Source organism: Sorghum bicolor, chromosome 10 (genome assembly GCF_000003195.3).
Source record: "Sorghum bicolor cultivar BTx623 chromosome 10, Sorghum_bicolor_NCBIv3, whole genome shotgun sequence".
In the NCBI taxonomy this organism is placed as follows: domain Eukaryota; kingdom Viridiplantae; phylum Streptophyta; class Magnoliopsida; order Poales; family Poaceae; genus Sorghum; species Sorghum bicolor.
The window spans coordinates 60364900-60382114 of NC_012879.2; the positions used below are offsets into that span (position 1 = coordinate 60364900).

The 17215-nt window shown below is 42.7% G+C and overlaps 3 protein-coding genes across 5 annotated transcripts; 1 reads left to right on the plus strand and 2 right to left on the minus strand.

Moving 5' to 3' along the window:
* LOC8069207 lies at nt 3506-6066 on the minus strand. Its single transcript, XM_002438996.2, has 4 exons — nt 5832-6066; nt 5634-5746; nt 5070-5324; nt 3506-3924 (listed from the first exon to the last, which is right to left on the minus strand). The coding sequence occupies exons 1-4, from the start codon at nt 5950-5952 to the stop codon at nt 3769-3771; spliced, it is 645 nt and encodes a 214-aa protein (XP_002439041.1). The 5' UTR covers nt 5953-6066; the 3' UTR covers nt 3506-3768.
* LOC8069208 (DDB1- and CUL4-associated factor 6) lies at nt 8139-11130 on the minus strand. Its single transcript, XM_002438997.2, has 5 exons — nt 10922-11130; nt 10474-10725; nt 10196-10339; nt 9415-10125; nt 8139-8750 (listed from the first exon to the last, which is right to left on the minus strand). Exons 1-5 carry the CDS (start codon nt 11015-11017, stop codon nt 8490-8492), a joined length of 1464 nt encoding a protein of 487 aa, XP_002439042.1. The 5' UTR covers nt 11018-11130; the 3' UTR covers nt 8139-8489.
* Nucleotides 11267-16216, plus strand: LOC8069209 (serine/arginine-rich splicing factor SR45a). Of its 3 annotated transcripts, XM_021449135.1 has the most exons (7): nt 11267-11448; nt 11577-11596; nt 13431-13568; nt 14384-14486; nt 14560-14709; nt 15245-15290; nt 15567-16216. In XM_021449135.1, exons 1-7 carry the CDS (start codon nt 11446-11448, stop codon nt 15944-15946), a joined length of 840 nt encoding a protein of 279 aa, XP_021304810.1. In that variant the 5' UTR covers nt 11267-11445; the 3' UTR covers nt 15947-16216. The 3 variants fall into 3 exon arrangements, 2 of the variants coding, with proteins under 2 accessions (XP_021304810.1, XP_021304809.1); XR_002448347.1 differs by lacking the exons at nt 11267-11448; nt 11577-11596; nt 15567-16216 and adding an exon at nt 14810-15150 and having other exon boundaries at nt 11603-13568; nt 15245-15270; XM_021449134.1 differs by lacking the exons at nt 11267-11448; nt 11577-11596 and having other exon boundaries at nt 11605-13568.

The following is a 17215-nucleotide window of genomic DNA, read 5'->3' on the forward strand; positions in this document are numbered from 1 at the left end:
GAGGTGGGTTGGAGTTGCTCTGTTCCTATTTGTTTTCAAAAAAAATTTAGATTTTGGTCCATCATTTTACAAAATGGAACTAAACGCCATGCAAAATTTTTGACAAAAAATAGTTATTCTCTATTTTGGATTTTGGCCTCAAGATGCTAAAAAAACCTCTAAAATAAGCCTCAAGGCTTCATGAGGACAATAAATTCTGCATTTTAGATGGAACTAAACATGACTCTGAAAATTTTAGCATCTTGCATTTTATCACTCCAAAATAGTTGGCATTTTGTATTTTGAATTTTATAGGGAACTAAACACCCCCTGAATAATAAAATTACAAGACAAGCAAACGGAGTTAATATCAACTCCACCTGGAGATGGATTCTGAATTTCTGATTATTATTTTGTATAGGATTCTCGCATATACGCTATTGAAATATATGGAGTACTATTGAACGTGTGGGTATGTTTGACGAGACATTGATGTAGAATAAGCTTCTTTGGTAAAACGAATTTGTCTATCTTTAGAAATCAAATTGAATGATAGAATTTTTTTTCCTACGAGAATGGTCAAAGTCTTTTACGGTTGAGTAGAACGACTCGGTTCCAAAACAGATATAACACTTCATCTTCGTTTTGGTATCATTTTCATATTGAGAGATACTAGTGGGTATTTTCTAGCAGAAGAAAACATTAAAAAGGTAGGAGTAGTTCCACATAAGTTTCATAACAAAACTAGAAAGATATATTAGAGTAGAGGCAATTTTTATTAGTGGACACCATTTTTTTGATGAAAATTGACTGTTCAGCACCGCTATTTTGTGTGTTTGCCGAGTACCATTACAATAACCGGTTATTTTGCTCTTGAACACAGCATACATTAGAATATGATGATTTTTTGGTTATTTGAAAGAGAGAGAGGTTTTCGGTCAAATACATTTTAAACAAATGAGGGCACGGTTATATGAAAGGCACATGCAATACAAGAATTAAAACTATGCTTGTCATGTTACCTTAGTTGAGCTTATTCACAATGGCAAACATAATCATCTTAATCAAGTTAAGCTATCTCTAACAGCACAGACCCAAATCAGACACTCATTCCATGATTTAGGTCGTACACAATAAAAAAGCTAGACACCCAAAACATATCTTCTCCAACAGCCTATGGAAAAGTGGACGATGACGACCCGCCGCCGTTGGCCCCGACCTGCGCCACCGGACGGTTGCCCAGCGCCCCCACAGTGCGTCGTCAAGGTCGAGGTCGCGTAGGCACGCATAGCCACCCCCGCTGACGTTGGCCCCTGACAGACACGGCAGCAACCAACAACTCATCCGCATCCAGCCTTGTTTCTCAAGCACACGACACCAAACTGAGGTAAGCTTAGCTCTCTGCGTCGAATACAAGCAAGCAAAGCGTCTCCATGGCTTCGACAACAACATCTAACCTGGTTGGTGCGTGGTTCGGCGAGCTGGCGTCGGCGCTGCAGGGGACGTTGCAGGCGGTGGCCGCCACCGGCGAGGACCCGCGGCTAGCGCGGCAGCTCTAGCAGCAAAAGCCGGTACGACGCGACAGCAACCACAAGGCGGTGCAAGGAGCCGTGGCGACCGCTAGGAGGGACAAGCAGGACGGGAACGTCGCGAGGTGCGGCAGCGCCATGTCCGATGCCACGGTCAACTACTCCATGCCACGGGCCGATCCACGCTGCACCTCGCCTCACCGCGGGCCGCTCGATGCCGCGAGCGCGGGGCTGCTCCACGCCGAAGCTCGCCTCACCGCGGGCCGCTCGATGCCCCGAGCTCGCCTCGACGCCGACCGCTCCACGCTGCGGCTTGCCTCACCACGGGCCCACCATTATGGGCGCGCGTATTTTTGCGTTCCGATTTAGATGGTACCCAAAGTGCATCCTCTCTTTGGGTCTTCCGTTGGAGTGGTTTTTTGTACCAAAAACACTGCGAATGATGTATTTTGGGTTTGGATAGCTTTGTTGGAGACATTCTTAGCGAAGCCCCTCTATGAATACAACTCTATAATATGGCAAGTCAACTTAGATGACATCAACCTTATTACCACGCGCCAAGAAAAGATCACTCGGTCAAGCACGTTAGAATAAAGAGGAACCAGGTTGAGGTTGATTTTACACCACTTTGTTGTATCACAAAGAAGTACACCTATGCTAGTGGTTCACACAAAAAGAGGGCTAACAAGCTTACTCAACAAGAAACCAAGTTTGACATATTGCCAAAGGTTTGCCATGAAGCATGAAGTAAGCTTGAGCTCCTCCGCTTTGTTCATTTCTCGATTAGATCATTAGAATACACAAAAATGAGCTTAAAATCAACAAGAATTAGAGTTTGTGCATAAGAATTACACTCACTTGGCATTTTCTTAAATCAATGTGATTCAACCCCATGTGCATCCAAATCCATGCCAAGTCTCCAAACTCCCTAAGAGACATTGTCAGGACTGATTGATGTTCGGGGGGTGAATAGCCAATTGAAGATCTTACAAGGCACAACATAACTAGGCACAAGCATTAGTAACAAAGGTGAGCTCTAATAACAACTAGTTGTGCCTAGTCTAGCAGGCCAAGCAAGCACTCATGCACCACATGGTGTGTAAACATTGACCTCAATGAGCCAGAGGCAACTAAATAGATCAATCATCGTTGTGTGCTCCCGAATCAGCAGTGCTCCCATCAACACATCTGAAAGTTATAGTTGGATTATTAAGAACTATGAGTTGGGGGAAACAAGGAACCAAATTTTCAGGAAGTACTCATATTAAGCAATGAACTACAGCTGTGTTGAATGTTGTGGCAACTTGAAGAAGAGAGATAAGCAGAAAATATTTTTTTTTTGCTAAGAGGTTGGGCCCATGTTATAATTCCTCTAAAATTCCTATAAAACAACTTATCTTTTAGGAACTTCATATGAATTGTAGTGGGCCAATCCCTTGTTTTAAAAGGCTTTTCTCGTGGATTTTTTTTCTTATTATGTAGGAAATATAAATCCTATGAAATACCTCTATTGTTCATTTGTTTCAAAATGAGACCTCAACATGCAGAACTCCCTACTTGAAACTCACTCATACGTTTCAACTGAAAATATGTGGTGCATTTACCAGAAAGAGGGGCATTGTTGGATATGTTGCTTAACAACGTCGTGCATTTTTTTCGTGGACACCAGACAGTCTTCCTTTTACTTGATTGTGAGCAATAAGACCTTGTTTAGATGTCGGATTCACTTCAATCCATGTGTGTTGGTGTGGATTAGGGTGGAATTTAATTCAAGTTCCACTCCAATCCACCTCAACACATGTGAATTGATGTGAATCCGACTACATCCAAACAAGGTCTAAATCTTAATGGGTCAATTTCAGTTGAGTTTGAACCACAACCACCGCCCAACACAAAGAATTTACCATTATGCACACACGACTGCTAGATTGATATTCCAATTCAACACAAACAATAGAAAGGCCCCACTCAGTCCCCACTCCCCAGGATCACAAATCTACTCCAGAAAGGCAGAAACCACTTGAGATATATTCATATATCATGTTCACAAACTATAGACTCCTAGAGCACAAGGCCGAATGCATAACTTCCTCGTCTATTCCATTATTATCCACTACCTGTGTGCACTAAGTATAATTATATACATCTGAATAGTCTAACAGGTTCATGAACGTACATCTTCTTATTAAGTACAGCTATACGAGCAAATTAGAACAACATCGATCATTTCGTACTGAAACATAAGGGAGGCTTTTAGACTTTAGAGAGGGAAGATAGTGTCGCCATCCTCGTTTCTGTCAAGGTAGTTGAATGGAGCATCCCCTTCGTAACGGAAGTCTGGACCAACGTAGCACTTCATCTCATGAAACAGGTTCAGGTTATCGACCAACTTGTGGAACACATTGCAACCACAGCACTGCAACAATAGACCAATATTCAGCAAATGTGGATACATATGAAAGCAAACGGCGAGACAGAAAATTCAGCACCAGGGAAGGAAAATGAGAACATCCAAAATACGGAAAAAGAATGACTTCCAGATATTGCACATAATTTAGAGCTAATTATATGAGAAATCTGTGTATATAAAAAAAAGGTCAAGGGCAGAGCTGACCGCAAAACAAAAATAGAGAACTATGATAATTCACAATCCAGGAAAGTTTGAGCTTTACATCAAAAGAAGCAGCATAGTGTTTTTCGAGAGAAAAAAAAAAGAAAAAGCAACATAGTAGTACAGAGACTGCATAGCTATGGGTTCGATTGGATGGACTAAAATTATTTAAGCAATTGACACGTCTAAAACTAAAAAAAAGAACACTACATATCTAATACTGTATCTATATAACAGTATAACACACATACAAAATGAGGTGATTCATATCTCTAGGATAACCAAGTTCTTCAACTCTGAATGTTACAGGTACCAATTTCATGGAAGAACATGTAACTCATGGTAAAACTCTACTAGTTATTGACAGTGTTAGTCATTTCTTTCAATATTCAGAAGAATTGCATCAGACTATTGCATCATGTCTCTTTTTCATGATATCAAGTATCAACTATCAAAAGATTCTCATCTCTAGGATAACCAAGTTCTTAAAATTTGAACTATACAGATGCCCAATTTTGTGGAAGAACATATAACCCATAGTAAAACTGTACTACTGATTATTGACGGTGCTAGTCATTTCTTTCAATATTCAGAAGAATCGCATCAGATTATAGAAACATAATGTCTCTTTTCTCATGATATTAAGTAGCAACTATCAAGTGATTCTCATATCTAGGATAACCAAGCTCTACATATTTGAACTGTACTGCTCCCTGGTTTTGAGGAAGAACATATAACCAAGGGTGATACTGTACTAATAATTCACTGAATTGGTCATTTCTTTCCGACATTCAGAAGCCTACCTAAACCACATGCTACAAACTTAACTAATGACAAAATGAATCAACACGGAACTACGGAAGCAGCAATTGACACCTCAATACATTTAACTAAAGCAGGACAAGGATCAGCTCAACTTGGACTCATATCACTAATCACATAATTCATACCTGAACAAACACAGTTCCATCAGTGTAGGCATGAGGATTGATGGCCCTGGTCGTACGCTGCCCGCACACGTTGCAGGTGAAGGCCACCCGCATCCGCCGCCGCGGTGATTTGGTGAAGAGGGACCAAGGCAGCGTGGACACCTCCGGCCTGCCCGCCCCACCGGCTTTGCTCGCCGTCGGCGGGCCCTCCATCCCCGATCCCGTCGTCCAGCCGCTCCCCGTGGCAGCGCTCACCACCAGTCCCATGGCCGCGTCCTGCCGATGATGTGACACAGGAACCAGGTCAGCCAACAGCAAAGCATCGATCAATCTTCAGCACGATCTGACCATTTGCTGGAGGCATGGGAGCGAATCGAAGCAAAAAAAAAAAAAGAATGAGATCACGCGAATCTGCGAGCACAAAGCAAGCCTAAACGCGCCCCGCCCAATTCGATCCGAGTGCCACAAAGAGACCCCCAATAGAAATGCAGGACGAGACGGCACGAAACCGAGCGAATCAGGCCGGGGTGCTGTCGGATTGCGCCAAGGGTGGTTACGGCGGGTTAACCGCCGCCGCGTCCGTACCTTGGAGAGCGGCGAGATGGAGAGCCCGCCGTACGGCGCCAGGCTGGTGGGCTCGCGCCCGGGCCCCGTGCCGGACCCTTTGCCTTTGGCTGCCTCCTCATCGTCTTCGTAACCTGCAGATGGTTCGTGATGCGTGAGGATTACGCAACCAGAGAGGTCCAAATGAGACGCTCAGGGAGGGGAGGGAGGGACACGTACGCTTGGAGGCGGCGACGGGGAGGAAGGAGGCACGGCGCCGGCGGTGGAGCGGGGTAGAGGAGAAGGGGAGCGGGAGAGAGCGGGAGGTGGTTGCGATCGCGGCGGCCGCGACGGAGTCCATGGGCGGCGACGGCGAGGAGGGAGGTGCAGCTGGTGGCGTGAGATTTTTTTCCTCTTGGGCTGGAAGGGGAAGGCAGAGAAATGAATTGGTTTTTTTTTTTTTTTTGAAGGAGCGGGTGAGGATTAACGGAGGTTGTTGGCCCCACATACACACCTGCTCAGTTTGGTCGGTTTCACAAAAATTTCTTGGTCCGTTTTGGAAACTTTCTTTTGTGGAAATTTTATATTATTCAGCTTATATGCATAACATAAAGATAATATGAAAAACTAAAACTAGAGTTATGGTGTTTAGTTTCTCTTACTAAATTTTAGCCAACTAAACTTTAGTCATTTTAACAGTTAAACTTCTAGACACTTACTAGAAATAAGCTAAATTAGTCTAATCTCATTAGTTACCCAAGATAGTTTTAGTAGTTAAATTTTAGTGAAGCGAACCAAACAGATCCTCAGTTGTGATATCTATAATCACAGTTCACGACATACAACTGACTTCAATCTCATTTTGCCTCTAACTCACATCTAGAACCTTACTCATTCATTGTCGCTAGTAGACAAACTCCTAGTTTTGTCTTGGCAACAAGTGACGAAGTTAGGAATTAGATTTAGGGGACGCAAATGTCAATAGGGGGGTCATTTAGCCTTTAATTACATAGTAGATTAGCTTGATCATTAAAGTATATACAATGAAAAATAGCAAATAATAGCTAAATTATCTTTGTGCGCTTTAAACCTTATAAACTCTAAACTCTGTTCGTTTCAGCTTAAAGCGCTGCCGCCGCAGCTTATCAATTGTGCGCTTTAAGCTATAATAATCCCTCTCCAATTTAAGTTTTTTTTAAGTCCAATTCAAAATATTTGTTGGTTTTAAGATGTGCACGGGGATTAAGAAAAGTGGACCGAATGTTTTTGTTACACTTATATGTTAGGTTGGAATTGAATTTATTCTAATAATTATATTTAGGCAAAAATTAACTAAGCTAATATGATTGTATATAAAATATATTTGTATACTATTGGTAGTCATACAAGAGATATACTTATATGTTGCATTCTACTGTAGGGAAGTGAATAAATTACAGAGTAGAAATATAGTATGGTGATCTATAGAATCAATTTTTCATCTCCCGCCCTATAAATTTGAGATAAGATTATTTGTGAGTTTGGAAAAGCTGTGAAATATTAATTTTCTAGCCAAATAGTCTAATCTAATAAATAAATTCCAAAATCTTCAAAATAAAAGGATCCAAGCGGCCCTTTAATTTATTTGTTTATTTGTGAGGACGATAGCACTTAGGACACTCACAATGTAGACTCTGTCATAGAGTCTAAAGTTATTTATTACTTCGAACAATGTGGACTTAGAGTCTAAATAAGACTTGGAGTCTTATTTTTTCTACCTCTTTCTTCAATAAACATACTGTCACATCAGCAAAATACTATAAATAATATGTAATTAATTGTCTTGGACTCTGTGATAAAGTCTTACACGGTGAGTACCCTATATTTAAAATAACATCAAAGGAAGACAAGGAGAGGACAAAATGCCTCGAAGTTCAAAGTTCAGGATGGCATGTATTTCGAGAAAAATTGAGAAGGCATAGTACTACTTTTCAATCAGAGGGATACGTATTATGTCACTCACAATGCAGGCTCTATCATAGAGTCTAAAGTTATTTATTACCTCAAACAATGTGGACTTAGAGTTTAAATAAGACTTGGAGTCTTATTTTTTTACCTCTTTCTTCAATAAATATACTGTCACATCAACAAAATACTATAAATAATATGTAATTAATTGTCTTGGACTCTGTGATAGAGTCTTGCACTGAGTGCCCTTATTAAACAGAACACTACGGCCTAGAAGCAAAGGGGAAGGCACACGAAAATCCTTCATGAATAACTAAATGGATTATTCAAATAATATCCCCATAGTTTTCTTATCCTAAAAAAGGTCATGTATTCTAAGGGGATCTGAGTTTGCAAAAGGGACGTACTAGACAAAAATAAGCCGCTCTGATCAAATAAAAACATTCCAGGAACTGAATGATTTTCTAAATATATAAAAGATTCCTCCAAGCTAGTAAAAAGACTTTGCACGTTGTGCTGATTCCAGTGCGTGCCCATACTGCGAGGAGCAATCCATGAAGAGCAAACAGCTTTTTCATAAACTTTCTACTAACATACGAATGGCTGAATACTTGATGTTATTCAACATCATGGTCCAAAGTTGCTCTGATGTCAGTCTCTCATTGGAATAATTGTTTTCACAATACATTTACATGACTATGCTAGATTATCTCAATCCTGACGAAAGATATATACAGGTTAAATATTACGCAATGAAGAGGAACATTAAACAGTAACCTAGGAGGCATCGTAAATAAACTCTTGATAATCCTAGCTAAGCATGTTTTTCGTTTTTTTGTAAGCCTTTGCTCCTCCCAAGATAACCTACAAAGCTACAACTACAACGGCAACAGAATCAGCTATTCTTGATCTAATGGCTGAATGCAATCTCCCTCACCTATCATATCATCATCAATCATCGCCCTCATCTCCAGCACTGTTTCCACCATCAAAATCTTCTTCTTCAGCACCATTGTCACCATCGTCGTCTTCTTTGGCACTGTTATCTCCGTCATCATGTTCCTCTGACGATGTATCTTCATCCTCCTCAGATTCATGATCACCGTTTTCGTATAAATGGGCAGGATCCAAGTCAATCACATAACCAAAGCCGTCGCTGATAATAAAGTCATCAGAATCATAATCACTGGAGATCCAAATATCTTCATCATCCTTCAAAATTGAAATTCCACATCAGGATTCTAAAATCACTCATATAGCAATAGCATTTTTTTGCAACTCTGTTCAAACTCAAAAGTAGGGCAGCAGAAATCGATATGTCCAACAGTGTCAAATAAGAACAGGAATACGGTTTGGAGGATCATACGACTGTTATAATGCCAAAATAAAATAAGTTAACTTTGCATGGACAAAAAGATTAGATTCCACATCCTTTTTATTTTTCATTAAACAATGGTCCATTTTAAAAGCTTAAACTATAATTTGATCACTATCTTTTAGTTTTACCTTAAATATAATATATGAACTTTGGTGTATCAAACTACTGAACATTTATTTTGCATTAATCAACATTACACGAATTTTCATAATGTAAGATTCTGGTAGCTCAAAATCGACTTCAACAAGAAACTGCCACTCCTAACTCAAGTTACTTTCTAATGTGAAACTGATCCTCTGTGGTCCTTTTCCTTTATACGCTTCAGGTTCACAATACAAATACCAACCAAGCAAATTCATTATGCAAATGTTGCTATGTGAAGATTTTGTCATGCCTGTCCAATACATTAGGCGATTTATGACAAGTTGTGCATACAAAGAACATAATAACCAACAAGGAAGGAGAACGATAAGAGACTCAAGTACAACATGCACATACCTCGTGAGCTTGAGTGATGGTGAGGTTTTCACCTTCACCAGGTTCCCAAATCTTAATATCTTTATCAATGCCACTACTTGCTAGAACAATCCCACAAGGGTGCTGTTCGACACAGTTTACAATCCGCTTATCTCCACGCATCGCTCTGATCAGTTCTGCATCCTTCTTTCTCCAAATAAATATACTGCCACAGTCTGACCCAGAGGTAACAAAATCACAGTTGGGCCCAAGGAAGTTGACCCCCTTCATGGTTTCTACGTTCTCGTGTCCCTTGAATGTCTTAGGTATGGGCAACTTATCAACAAAGGAAAAGGAAAGCTCAGTCACATCCTTCAGGAGTCGTTTATCGACCTCAATATTGTTGAAGTGTAAACCGTGCTCTCTTGAGAAAAGGTAGATATCGTCATGACTATAGGACGCTAATAGCTCACTGGTCTGTGAGTAGGCCAAACCAGTTATTTCTTCTTCAACTCGAGCAATCAAATGTGGAGGGCAGAAGTGCTCAATTGGGCGACTGGAACTAGAATTCCCATCCACAAAAATCTTGCGGGTATCATATATCCTTACATACTGATCTGATCCAGCAACTGCAAAACAACAGGGCTTCCTTGGGTCTAAGGCAATAGCATAGAGCGCGGTGTTTTCACCAGGGTAATAGGCTGCAGCTCTACATTTAAATAGTTCCATGGCATTTCCCTCCCTGAGATCAAACTGAGGAGAGAACAGGGTGAGCAGCAGAAGAATCAGCAGGGATAGAAAGAAGCAATGGAACTCAACATACATGCCACACGGAGCTATCTTGACAGCAGCAGTAGAACGTGTGAGGACTTGCCGGCTCAACAGCCAACCTGTGTACCGCAAACTCCAACTCAACGAGTTTGTCTGTAATCACGCGACCCCCTTCCTCTATCTGCGAATGGATCACCTGTATGGAATCCATAAATGACAAACACAGCACAAAGGCTTGAGTGACCAAAAAGAGCACCGTAGCATAAACACCAGATCATCTAATTTGTTGTTGCAAGGACAAGGCCATGTAAATTTGTAACATATGCATACCTCCCCATCAGCAGCGCACGAGACGATGCTCCGATCATCCGAGACGGGCATGAACAGCGCGTGGTACACGTTGTTTCTGTGCCCGGTGTGGAACGACAAGGTGGGTGCCGCCTCCTGCCAGTCCCAGAGCACGAGGGTCCGGTCATCGGACCCGGAGAGGAGCAGGCTCCCGTCGGCGCTGAAGCTTATCGTGTTGACGCAGCCCCTGTGCTTCCGTAGCCGCTTCTGGATGTTGAGAGACTGCACATACTCCTGCGCACAGCACAGGCAAACTGGTCACAAGCTGCCCCCCTCATCCTCTCCCAAACTCCCCAAGCGCGTAGGCGTAGCTCGAAACCGAATCAATCGCACTAATTCCTCAGTACTACGCCCTAATTTTTCTTCGAATTCACGGAACCGTGATATCCTCATCGGAGCACGAGATGAGATACGAGGGAGACGGGAAAACCTTGGAGGCCATGACGGAGTTGGCGAAGCGCTTGGGTGGGAGGCTGCCGACCTCGCGTTCCCACAGCTCCTCCATTCTCGTCCTCTCCGGCGGCATCTCCCTTCGCCGCCGCCGCCGGTCACGAGGGGTTCGCTTCCCTTCCCTGCCTGCCCTTCCTCGGCTCGGCTTTTCCACTGTTCCACAGCACCCACGCCACACTGGGAAACCGACAGCTCTGAAACGGCTTCTTTCCTCACCCGCCCGCATCTGTCCTAACTGGGCCGGGCCGGGCCGGGCCGGAAAGGGTTTACCTCGAAGCCCACCAGCTGTTGCGGTCCCTGCCCGACAAATACACAACGCGGAACAATTTGGAGCGGAGAGAGCGCAGTGCTGTGCACGCCTCAGCAGAAAGGGAGAGCCGAGGGAACACGGGGAGAAGCGAACGCGCAGCCAAACCCTAGCCCCGTGCTCGCGACCGCGGGGGAGCTCCACCGCGCCGTCCCCCGCCCCCGCCCCCGCCCGCGGCGCTGTCCCCGCTTCGCGACATGGTGATCCCCTTCCCCCTCGTCGCCGTCGCTGTTCCATTCGTGTTTGTGATTTATTTTTTCTTCTTCTCGTACGGTGATTCCGTTGATCTCCGCACTGACGCTTTGATGCTCGCTCTATGTCTTCGCAGGCTGATTCCCCGCGCAGGAGGTAACTACGCCGGCCTCCCTATTCGTATATGGGCGTCGTAATCCTCGGCCGTTGGCCACCCCTGATCTAGCCCCAGTGGTGTTGACTTATGGGATTTCAGCTTAATTCCCTAGTGGTGTTGATTTCATTGGGGTAGTATGGGAAAAGTGAGGATCCATACAGAGAATGTAAAAATGATATGTGGGAGGGAATGTGTGATTGTGATTTCTGTTGTTTTATTTGTCATGTTTTGAGTTAATAATGAATAGTGAGGCTTGCTGTATTTTGCTTCTTGTGCTTATGTGGGCAATGGTAGCTATATGCTTAGACTTGTGCATCTTAAGGGCTCCTGGGTTATCAAATATGGATGCTTCTGCTTGCCTGTATGAGTTTTTTCTCTACTAATAACCCCCTTTGTCCTAAAGGTTTTGGTGTAGCCTCCTAATAAACCTTTAATGACCAGAAACTGTGATATTTGTCGTGAATACTGCGTTTGAATCTGGCACAACTTGCTTACTATCTAGAGTTTGCACGTTTGTAATCTTTGTCTTGGAATCAGGTTAGGTTTCTGTTTGAATCGGTCATGTGCATGTTTAGTGTAGCCTCATACACCTTTGGCCAGAAACAATGGTGTTTGTCATGCTGGCACAACCTGCTTTTTCTATCCAAAGTGTGCATGGTCTAATACCTTTGACCAAATTGTTAATACACTTAATAGCTTAACCGGTTAGTGTCTGGTTCTACATATTATTATATAGACATGTCTCATTGTATCTACAAAGTCAGGTTAATTTTGGAGATATATTCCATGAACATAAGTGCTAAGGTTCTCCTTTCATTCCTTTTGTTATGTTATATTGTTCTACCTATTTGTCAGAGGTGCCCTCAAACAAGTGCTATTCGTGTCTGGCTTGAATTTGCTAGCTCCCGAAGGTGTTAGTTTGTCGTTGCACACAACTAGAATATTAGTTCTGGTGCTTTATCTTAGGGTACCTTTGTTTTGACTTTTGAGGAATAGTTTGGTCCTAGGATTTCCTAGGATTTGTCTATCCATCATCTGGTCATTCAAAAAAAAAATTAGGCAATGAATCCATTCTTATGTTTCATCTTCTTACGAGGTATAGTCTTTGAAACTTGGTCCATTACTCAGTTGAGGACAACCCTTTCCTTGAGAAAGGTTGCCTTCTAGGTCATATACACTGTAGTCACTCATTGCTTACAGAAACTGAAGCAACATCAAATGGTTTGTTAATGGTTTCAAATCAATGCTGGAAGGCACCTCTGTGTTTTTGTGGAGAAAGTATCCTCTAAGGTGTTATTGCTGCCTTATTGAGAGTTATCAGTAGAGTTAGATTTAGTCGATTTATTCAGATAATTCATGGCATGTCTATGTTCATGATGAATGATAAGGCAAGAAGCATTTGGTCTAGAACACACTTTATGAAATTTGCATTTTCCTGTCCTTTTATATCTTGCTCATGGTCCTAATTCCTGCTGCAACTATCAGAGTCTTACTGTAAACTTTGTGTTTGTTTTAAAAGTATTATTAGGTTGGCTGCCAATTTTAATTATGACTATGATTTATATGTGTTTAACTATGACTATGATTTATATGTGGTGCCTATCGTATTTCAGTGTTTCTCTGTAATAGTGTCCTATCAGTACTTCAGTAGACATGTGATATCATGTGAAGTTTGAAAACTGTGTACATAAATAAAGTTGTTTTGCATGCTAATTTAGATTTTCAACTGCTCATTCTATTCCCATCTTCTGCCAGAACACTTTATCGCAACTCCAAGGGTTGTTTAATACTTTAATGTTTAATGCATGCCTGTGGCAAATTTTTTATTTGTAGGTACTCGAGGTCCCCTTCATACAGCAGGGGGCACCCAAAAGCGAGGTCAAGATCACAATCTCCAGCTCGGTCTCAGTCTAGGTCGCCTGTGCCTGATCCTAGATCTCAGGCCAGGTCAAGGTCTAGAAGCCATGAGAGGTTCTCAGTTTACTCCTTTCCTTTGTTTGCTAAAGCTACATGTGCTTTAAAAGTTTGCTACTCATGTGGTTTAAATTGTTTGCTTTGGTGTGTTGCTTATATTTGTATGAATTTTCCTTTTATCACTAGAAAAGTTGAATGTATATGGTAATTGTATCGCTGGAGTTAAGTGATGTTCATGTTGTAATAGCATGTGTCGATGTGGGCTGAGAGTAAAAAAAAACGTTCTGCACCTGTTGTTATAGCTGTTCAGTATAGTTCTTTTAAGTATTTAAACATGGCATCTTTGATATACATCCATTTTGCTATTCATCTAGATACAATAATATGTCTAGATACATAGCAAAATGGATGAATGAAAAAAGTCATAGTGACTTATAACAGAGGGAGTATATTTGTTGTGAATCGGAGGGAGTATATTTGTTGTGATAGTTGAAAGTCATATGCAATGTATTTGACTTGCAAACTTCATATAGTGAGTACAAGGAATTTTGTTGCTTTGGTGAGAATGATTTGCAACAACCGATGTGTGATGGACCAATGTAATATGGTAATAGTAGCTGCAATTGGAAAGGAAAATTCACTGATGAAGTAGATAACAGGTTTTGCTTATGTAATAATGTTTTTATAGTTTGGATGGCATGTAAATTTTTATGGTGTAGACTAGTAAAAGAGATACAGTAGGAGAAAAGAGAGGCGAAAACATTGTTTTTTACTTCAATGAGCCACCTAAATATTGCATGCCATTTAGTTTTACATTTGCTTATACTTCTTTATCTGCAATGGCCACATTCTGATTTCTTTCCTGTTTGCAGGGAGGAGGATGCTGTTAACCGTGGAAATACTCTGTATGTGACTGGGCTCTCTTCCAGGGTGACTGAAAGGGATGTTAAAGATTATTTCTCTAAGCATGGAAAGGTTAGTGACTTCAAACAGAGTTAAGTCTAATCTATCTGTGAAGTATCTCATCGTGACATCTCTTTTGGACTAGGTGGTTGGTTGCCATGTTGTTCTTGAACCCCATACACGTGTTTCCCGTGGATTTGCCTTTGTCACCATGGACACTGTTGAAGAAGCTGAGCGTTGCATCAAGTATCTCAATGATTCTGTAATGGAAGGTCGAAACATCACAGTTGAGAAGGTAATTTTGTTTACCTCCACCAGGGTTGTTGACGCTAAATAAAGTGCAACCATATATGTGCAGAGTGTTGACCTGGAAGTTTTTTTTGGTTATTATTCAGAAGATATTGTGCAAGCTGTGTCCAGCAATCAAGATGCTGAGTTCACCAATTCCAACTTTAGCTCATATGGCTCGATCAGTGGACAGCCCAAAGGGTTACCATGCACCACAAGATTCACAACAACTTAACATAGCAATTTTTCAACTAAACCTGAGCATTCACCTTCAACTTCCACATCAACTAATCAACGGGCATTGCCAACTCGTTAGTCAAGCATGTGTGGTGCCATGTGCGATAGCAACTTTGGATGCCTGCTAGTTGAAGTTTGGGCTCTTCGTTACTTATTTCCTCCCTTGGTCCGTTATTGCAGGGCGTGTATCCATTGATTGTAAGAGGAACTTGTAATTACTTGCATGGTCCTGAATGATACTACTTTTAATCTTATTATTACCATTCCTTGTAATCAGACTAAAGTTTCTCTTTCCATTGTTTCAGTCACGCCGTGGTCGCCCAAGAACACCAACTCCTGGAAGCTATCTTGGTATGCAAGCAGCATTATTGGTTCTGTAGATACCAATTCATTTTATTTTACATCTTTTTGAATCCTTTCTGTTTATTTCTCTGTTTCCCTTTTTACTTTTGCCATGACATGTCTTATCTTATCACTTATTGCTTGGTGACTCATCTGGAACCTTTTCTTTTGCTTTTACTGTATAGAAACATATGTTGCAGTTATCCTACACCTTGATACCGTTGACAGGCCATCAGTACTGCTCACTACTTATGCAGTTATCCTACACTTTGATACCCTTGACAGGCCATCGGTACGAGCGCAGAGAGCGCGGGAGATTCCGTAGAGGCTATGGTGGTGGGCGTGATGAGTATTACGGTAATGGCGGTGGGCATGGGTACCGCAGGTCTCCGCCACCCATGTACTCTTCCTACAGGGAGAGTCGGGATTATTACCCCTCCTACAGGGACAGCAGGGACTACCCTCCCTACAGGGACAGCCGGGACTACTCTCCTCCCCACAGGGACCCTCGGGACTACTACGAAAGCAGGGGTGGCCGTGGCTACTCGCCGCCTCCTTACGGCGGTGGTAGGTCAAGGAGGGAGCGATCGATTTCGCCGTATCGGATGCCAGAAAGGGGCTATGGTGGAGGCCGCCGGGCGGGCGGCGGTGGCTACGACAGGTAAAAGCGGAGGTTTTCGCTCCGCCCTATGGGTGGTGACCGACCGGCCAACCGGCAAGATGGATGTCCACACTGGCTGCTGCGATGGTGGTGTCTGGCCCTTGCAGCTCCCGTGGTATGGTTAGACCGTTGTAGCTGTGTACTACTTGTGAGGACTGTTTTTCCGGCGTATGTGGATTTGGTGAAACTTTTGTATGAGCACCTTTGTTTGTATCCTGCAATGATTCCTTCTAAAGAATGACTGGGAACTTGGCTCCATTGTGTGGGCATATGAGATGTGCAACTGTTTGGGATCATGGCCGCACAGTGGCTACGTGGCTATCATTTGAGGCTGCCATAATTCGAATCCTTGAAAGGCGCGAATGCCCGGCCCAGGAATATATTGACAATGAATTTACCTAAACAGGAGGGCTGGTACTCCTACGAAGTAAAAAGTGTGTGTGTGATGGTAATTGTGGCAAGGCGACGTGCGGTGAGGAGCTGGTGGCATTGGTATGAGGAGGAGACAGAAGGGCTGCCGCCTTTGCCTTTGCCTCTGCTCTCTGGTGATGGATGCGCCGCTGCCGTTGCGTCGTGGTATGATTGTGTCTGGTGATCCATTCCATGGCCATATAGTAGAGAATAGATCGCTATCATGATATGCTCTTGTGTCGTGGCTTGGCTCGTGGGTGCATGTAAAGATGCGTGATGTTGTGATTTGCGCGCAGTCTCAACTCTCACCTGATGCTGGCTGGTACTGGGAGCGTGTGGATGTCGTCGTGTCCCCGGCCGTGCCGCGGGGATTCTGGCCTGGGATTTTCTTGCGTGGTGGAGCCCGTCAGCCCGTGTTGGTGTTGCTTTGCTCCGTAGGTATCTCATCATTAAGTGACACCACTTTTTGGACAGTGATTGGAATTGAGTTGATCGATGCAAAGGCAAGGAACAGCAGCTGCTGCTGTCAAAATTCTCTTGCTTTTTTTTTTTCTGCGCGCTACAGTCTACGGGAGCTGGAGTAGGGAGTACTCTCCCTAAATATCTGTTGTCTTTGCTTATCAAGAAAATAAATTTAACTAAATATTTATAGAATGCACACCAACAAAAGACCGAGGAGGTGTCGTGGCAGAGTCACAGAGCAGATCGGGCGGGGCAGTGGCGGAGGGAAGGTGGGGCTGAGGGGGGCCTGCCACCCCCCAAGCTTCCCATAACTCCCTTAATACATCTCATAGATTAGATGTTTAATTATCTAATTAGCTAGTTAATGATATTATTTATACTAAGATTTTTATTCTTATTT

What these genes read in the sequence shown, in the direction of transcription:
- LOC8069207 (XM_002438996.2), bottom strand. Translation starts at nt 5,952, where the DNA reads ATGGACTCCGTCGCGGCCGCCGCGATCGCAACCACCTCCCGCTCTCTC. An exon ending in CCCCGTCGCCGCCTCCAAGC is followed by an intron (nt 5,747 to 5,831) that starts GTACGTGTCCCT and finishes AACCATCTGCAG; the next exon opens with GTTACGAAGACGATGAGGAG. An exon ending in CCATCTCGCCGCTCTCCAAG is followed by an intron (nt 5,325 to 5,633) that starts GTACGGACGCGG and finishes CATCATCGGCAG; the next exon opens with GACGCGGCCATGGGACTGGT.
- LOC8069208 (XM_002438997.2), bottom strand. Translation starts at nt 11,017, where the DNA reads ATGCCGCCGGAGAGGACGAGAATGGAGGAGCTGTGGGAACGCGAGGTC. An exon ending in AAGATAGCTCCGTGTGGCAT is followed by an intron (nt 10,126 to 10,195) that starts GTATGTTGAGTT and finishes TTCTCTCCTCAG; the next exon opens with TTTGATCTCAGGGAGGGAAA. An exon ending in CCATCACTCAAGCTCACGAG is followed by an intron (nt 8,751 to 9,414) that starts GTATGTGCATGT and finishes TCAATTTTGAAG; the next exon opens with GATGATGAAGATATTTGGAT.
- LOC8069209 (XM_021449134.1), top strand. Translation starts at nt 13,399, where the DNA reads ATGCATGCCTGTGGCAAATTTTTTATTTGTAGGTACTCGAGGTCCCCT. An exon ending in ATTTCTCTAAGCATGGAAAG is followed by an intron (nt 14,487 to 14,559) that starts GTTAGTGACTTC and finishes CTTTTGGACTAG; the next exon opens with GTGGTTGGTTGCCATGTTGT. An exon ending in GAAACATCACAGTTGAGAAG is followed by an intron (nt 14,710 to 15,244) that starts GTAATTTTGTTT and finishes CCATTGTTTCAG; the next exon opens with TCACGCCGTGGTCGCCCAAG.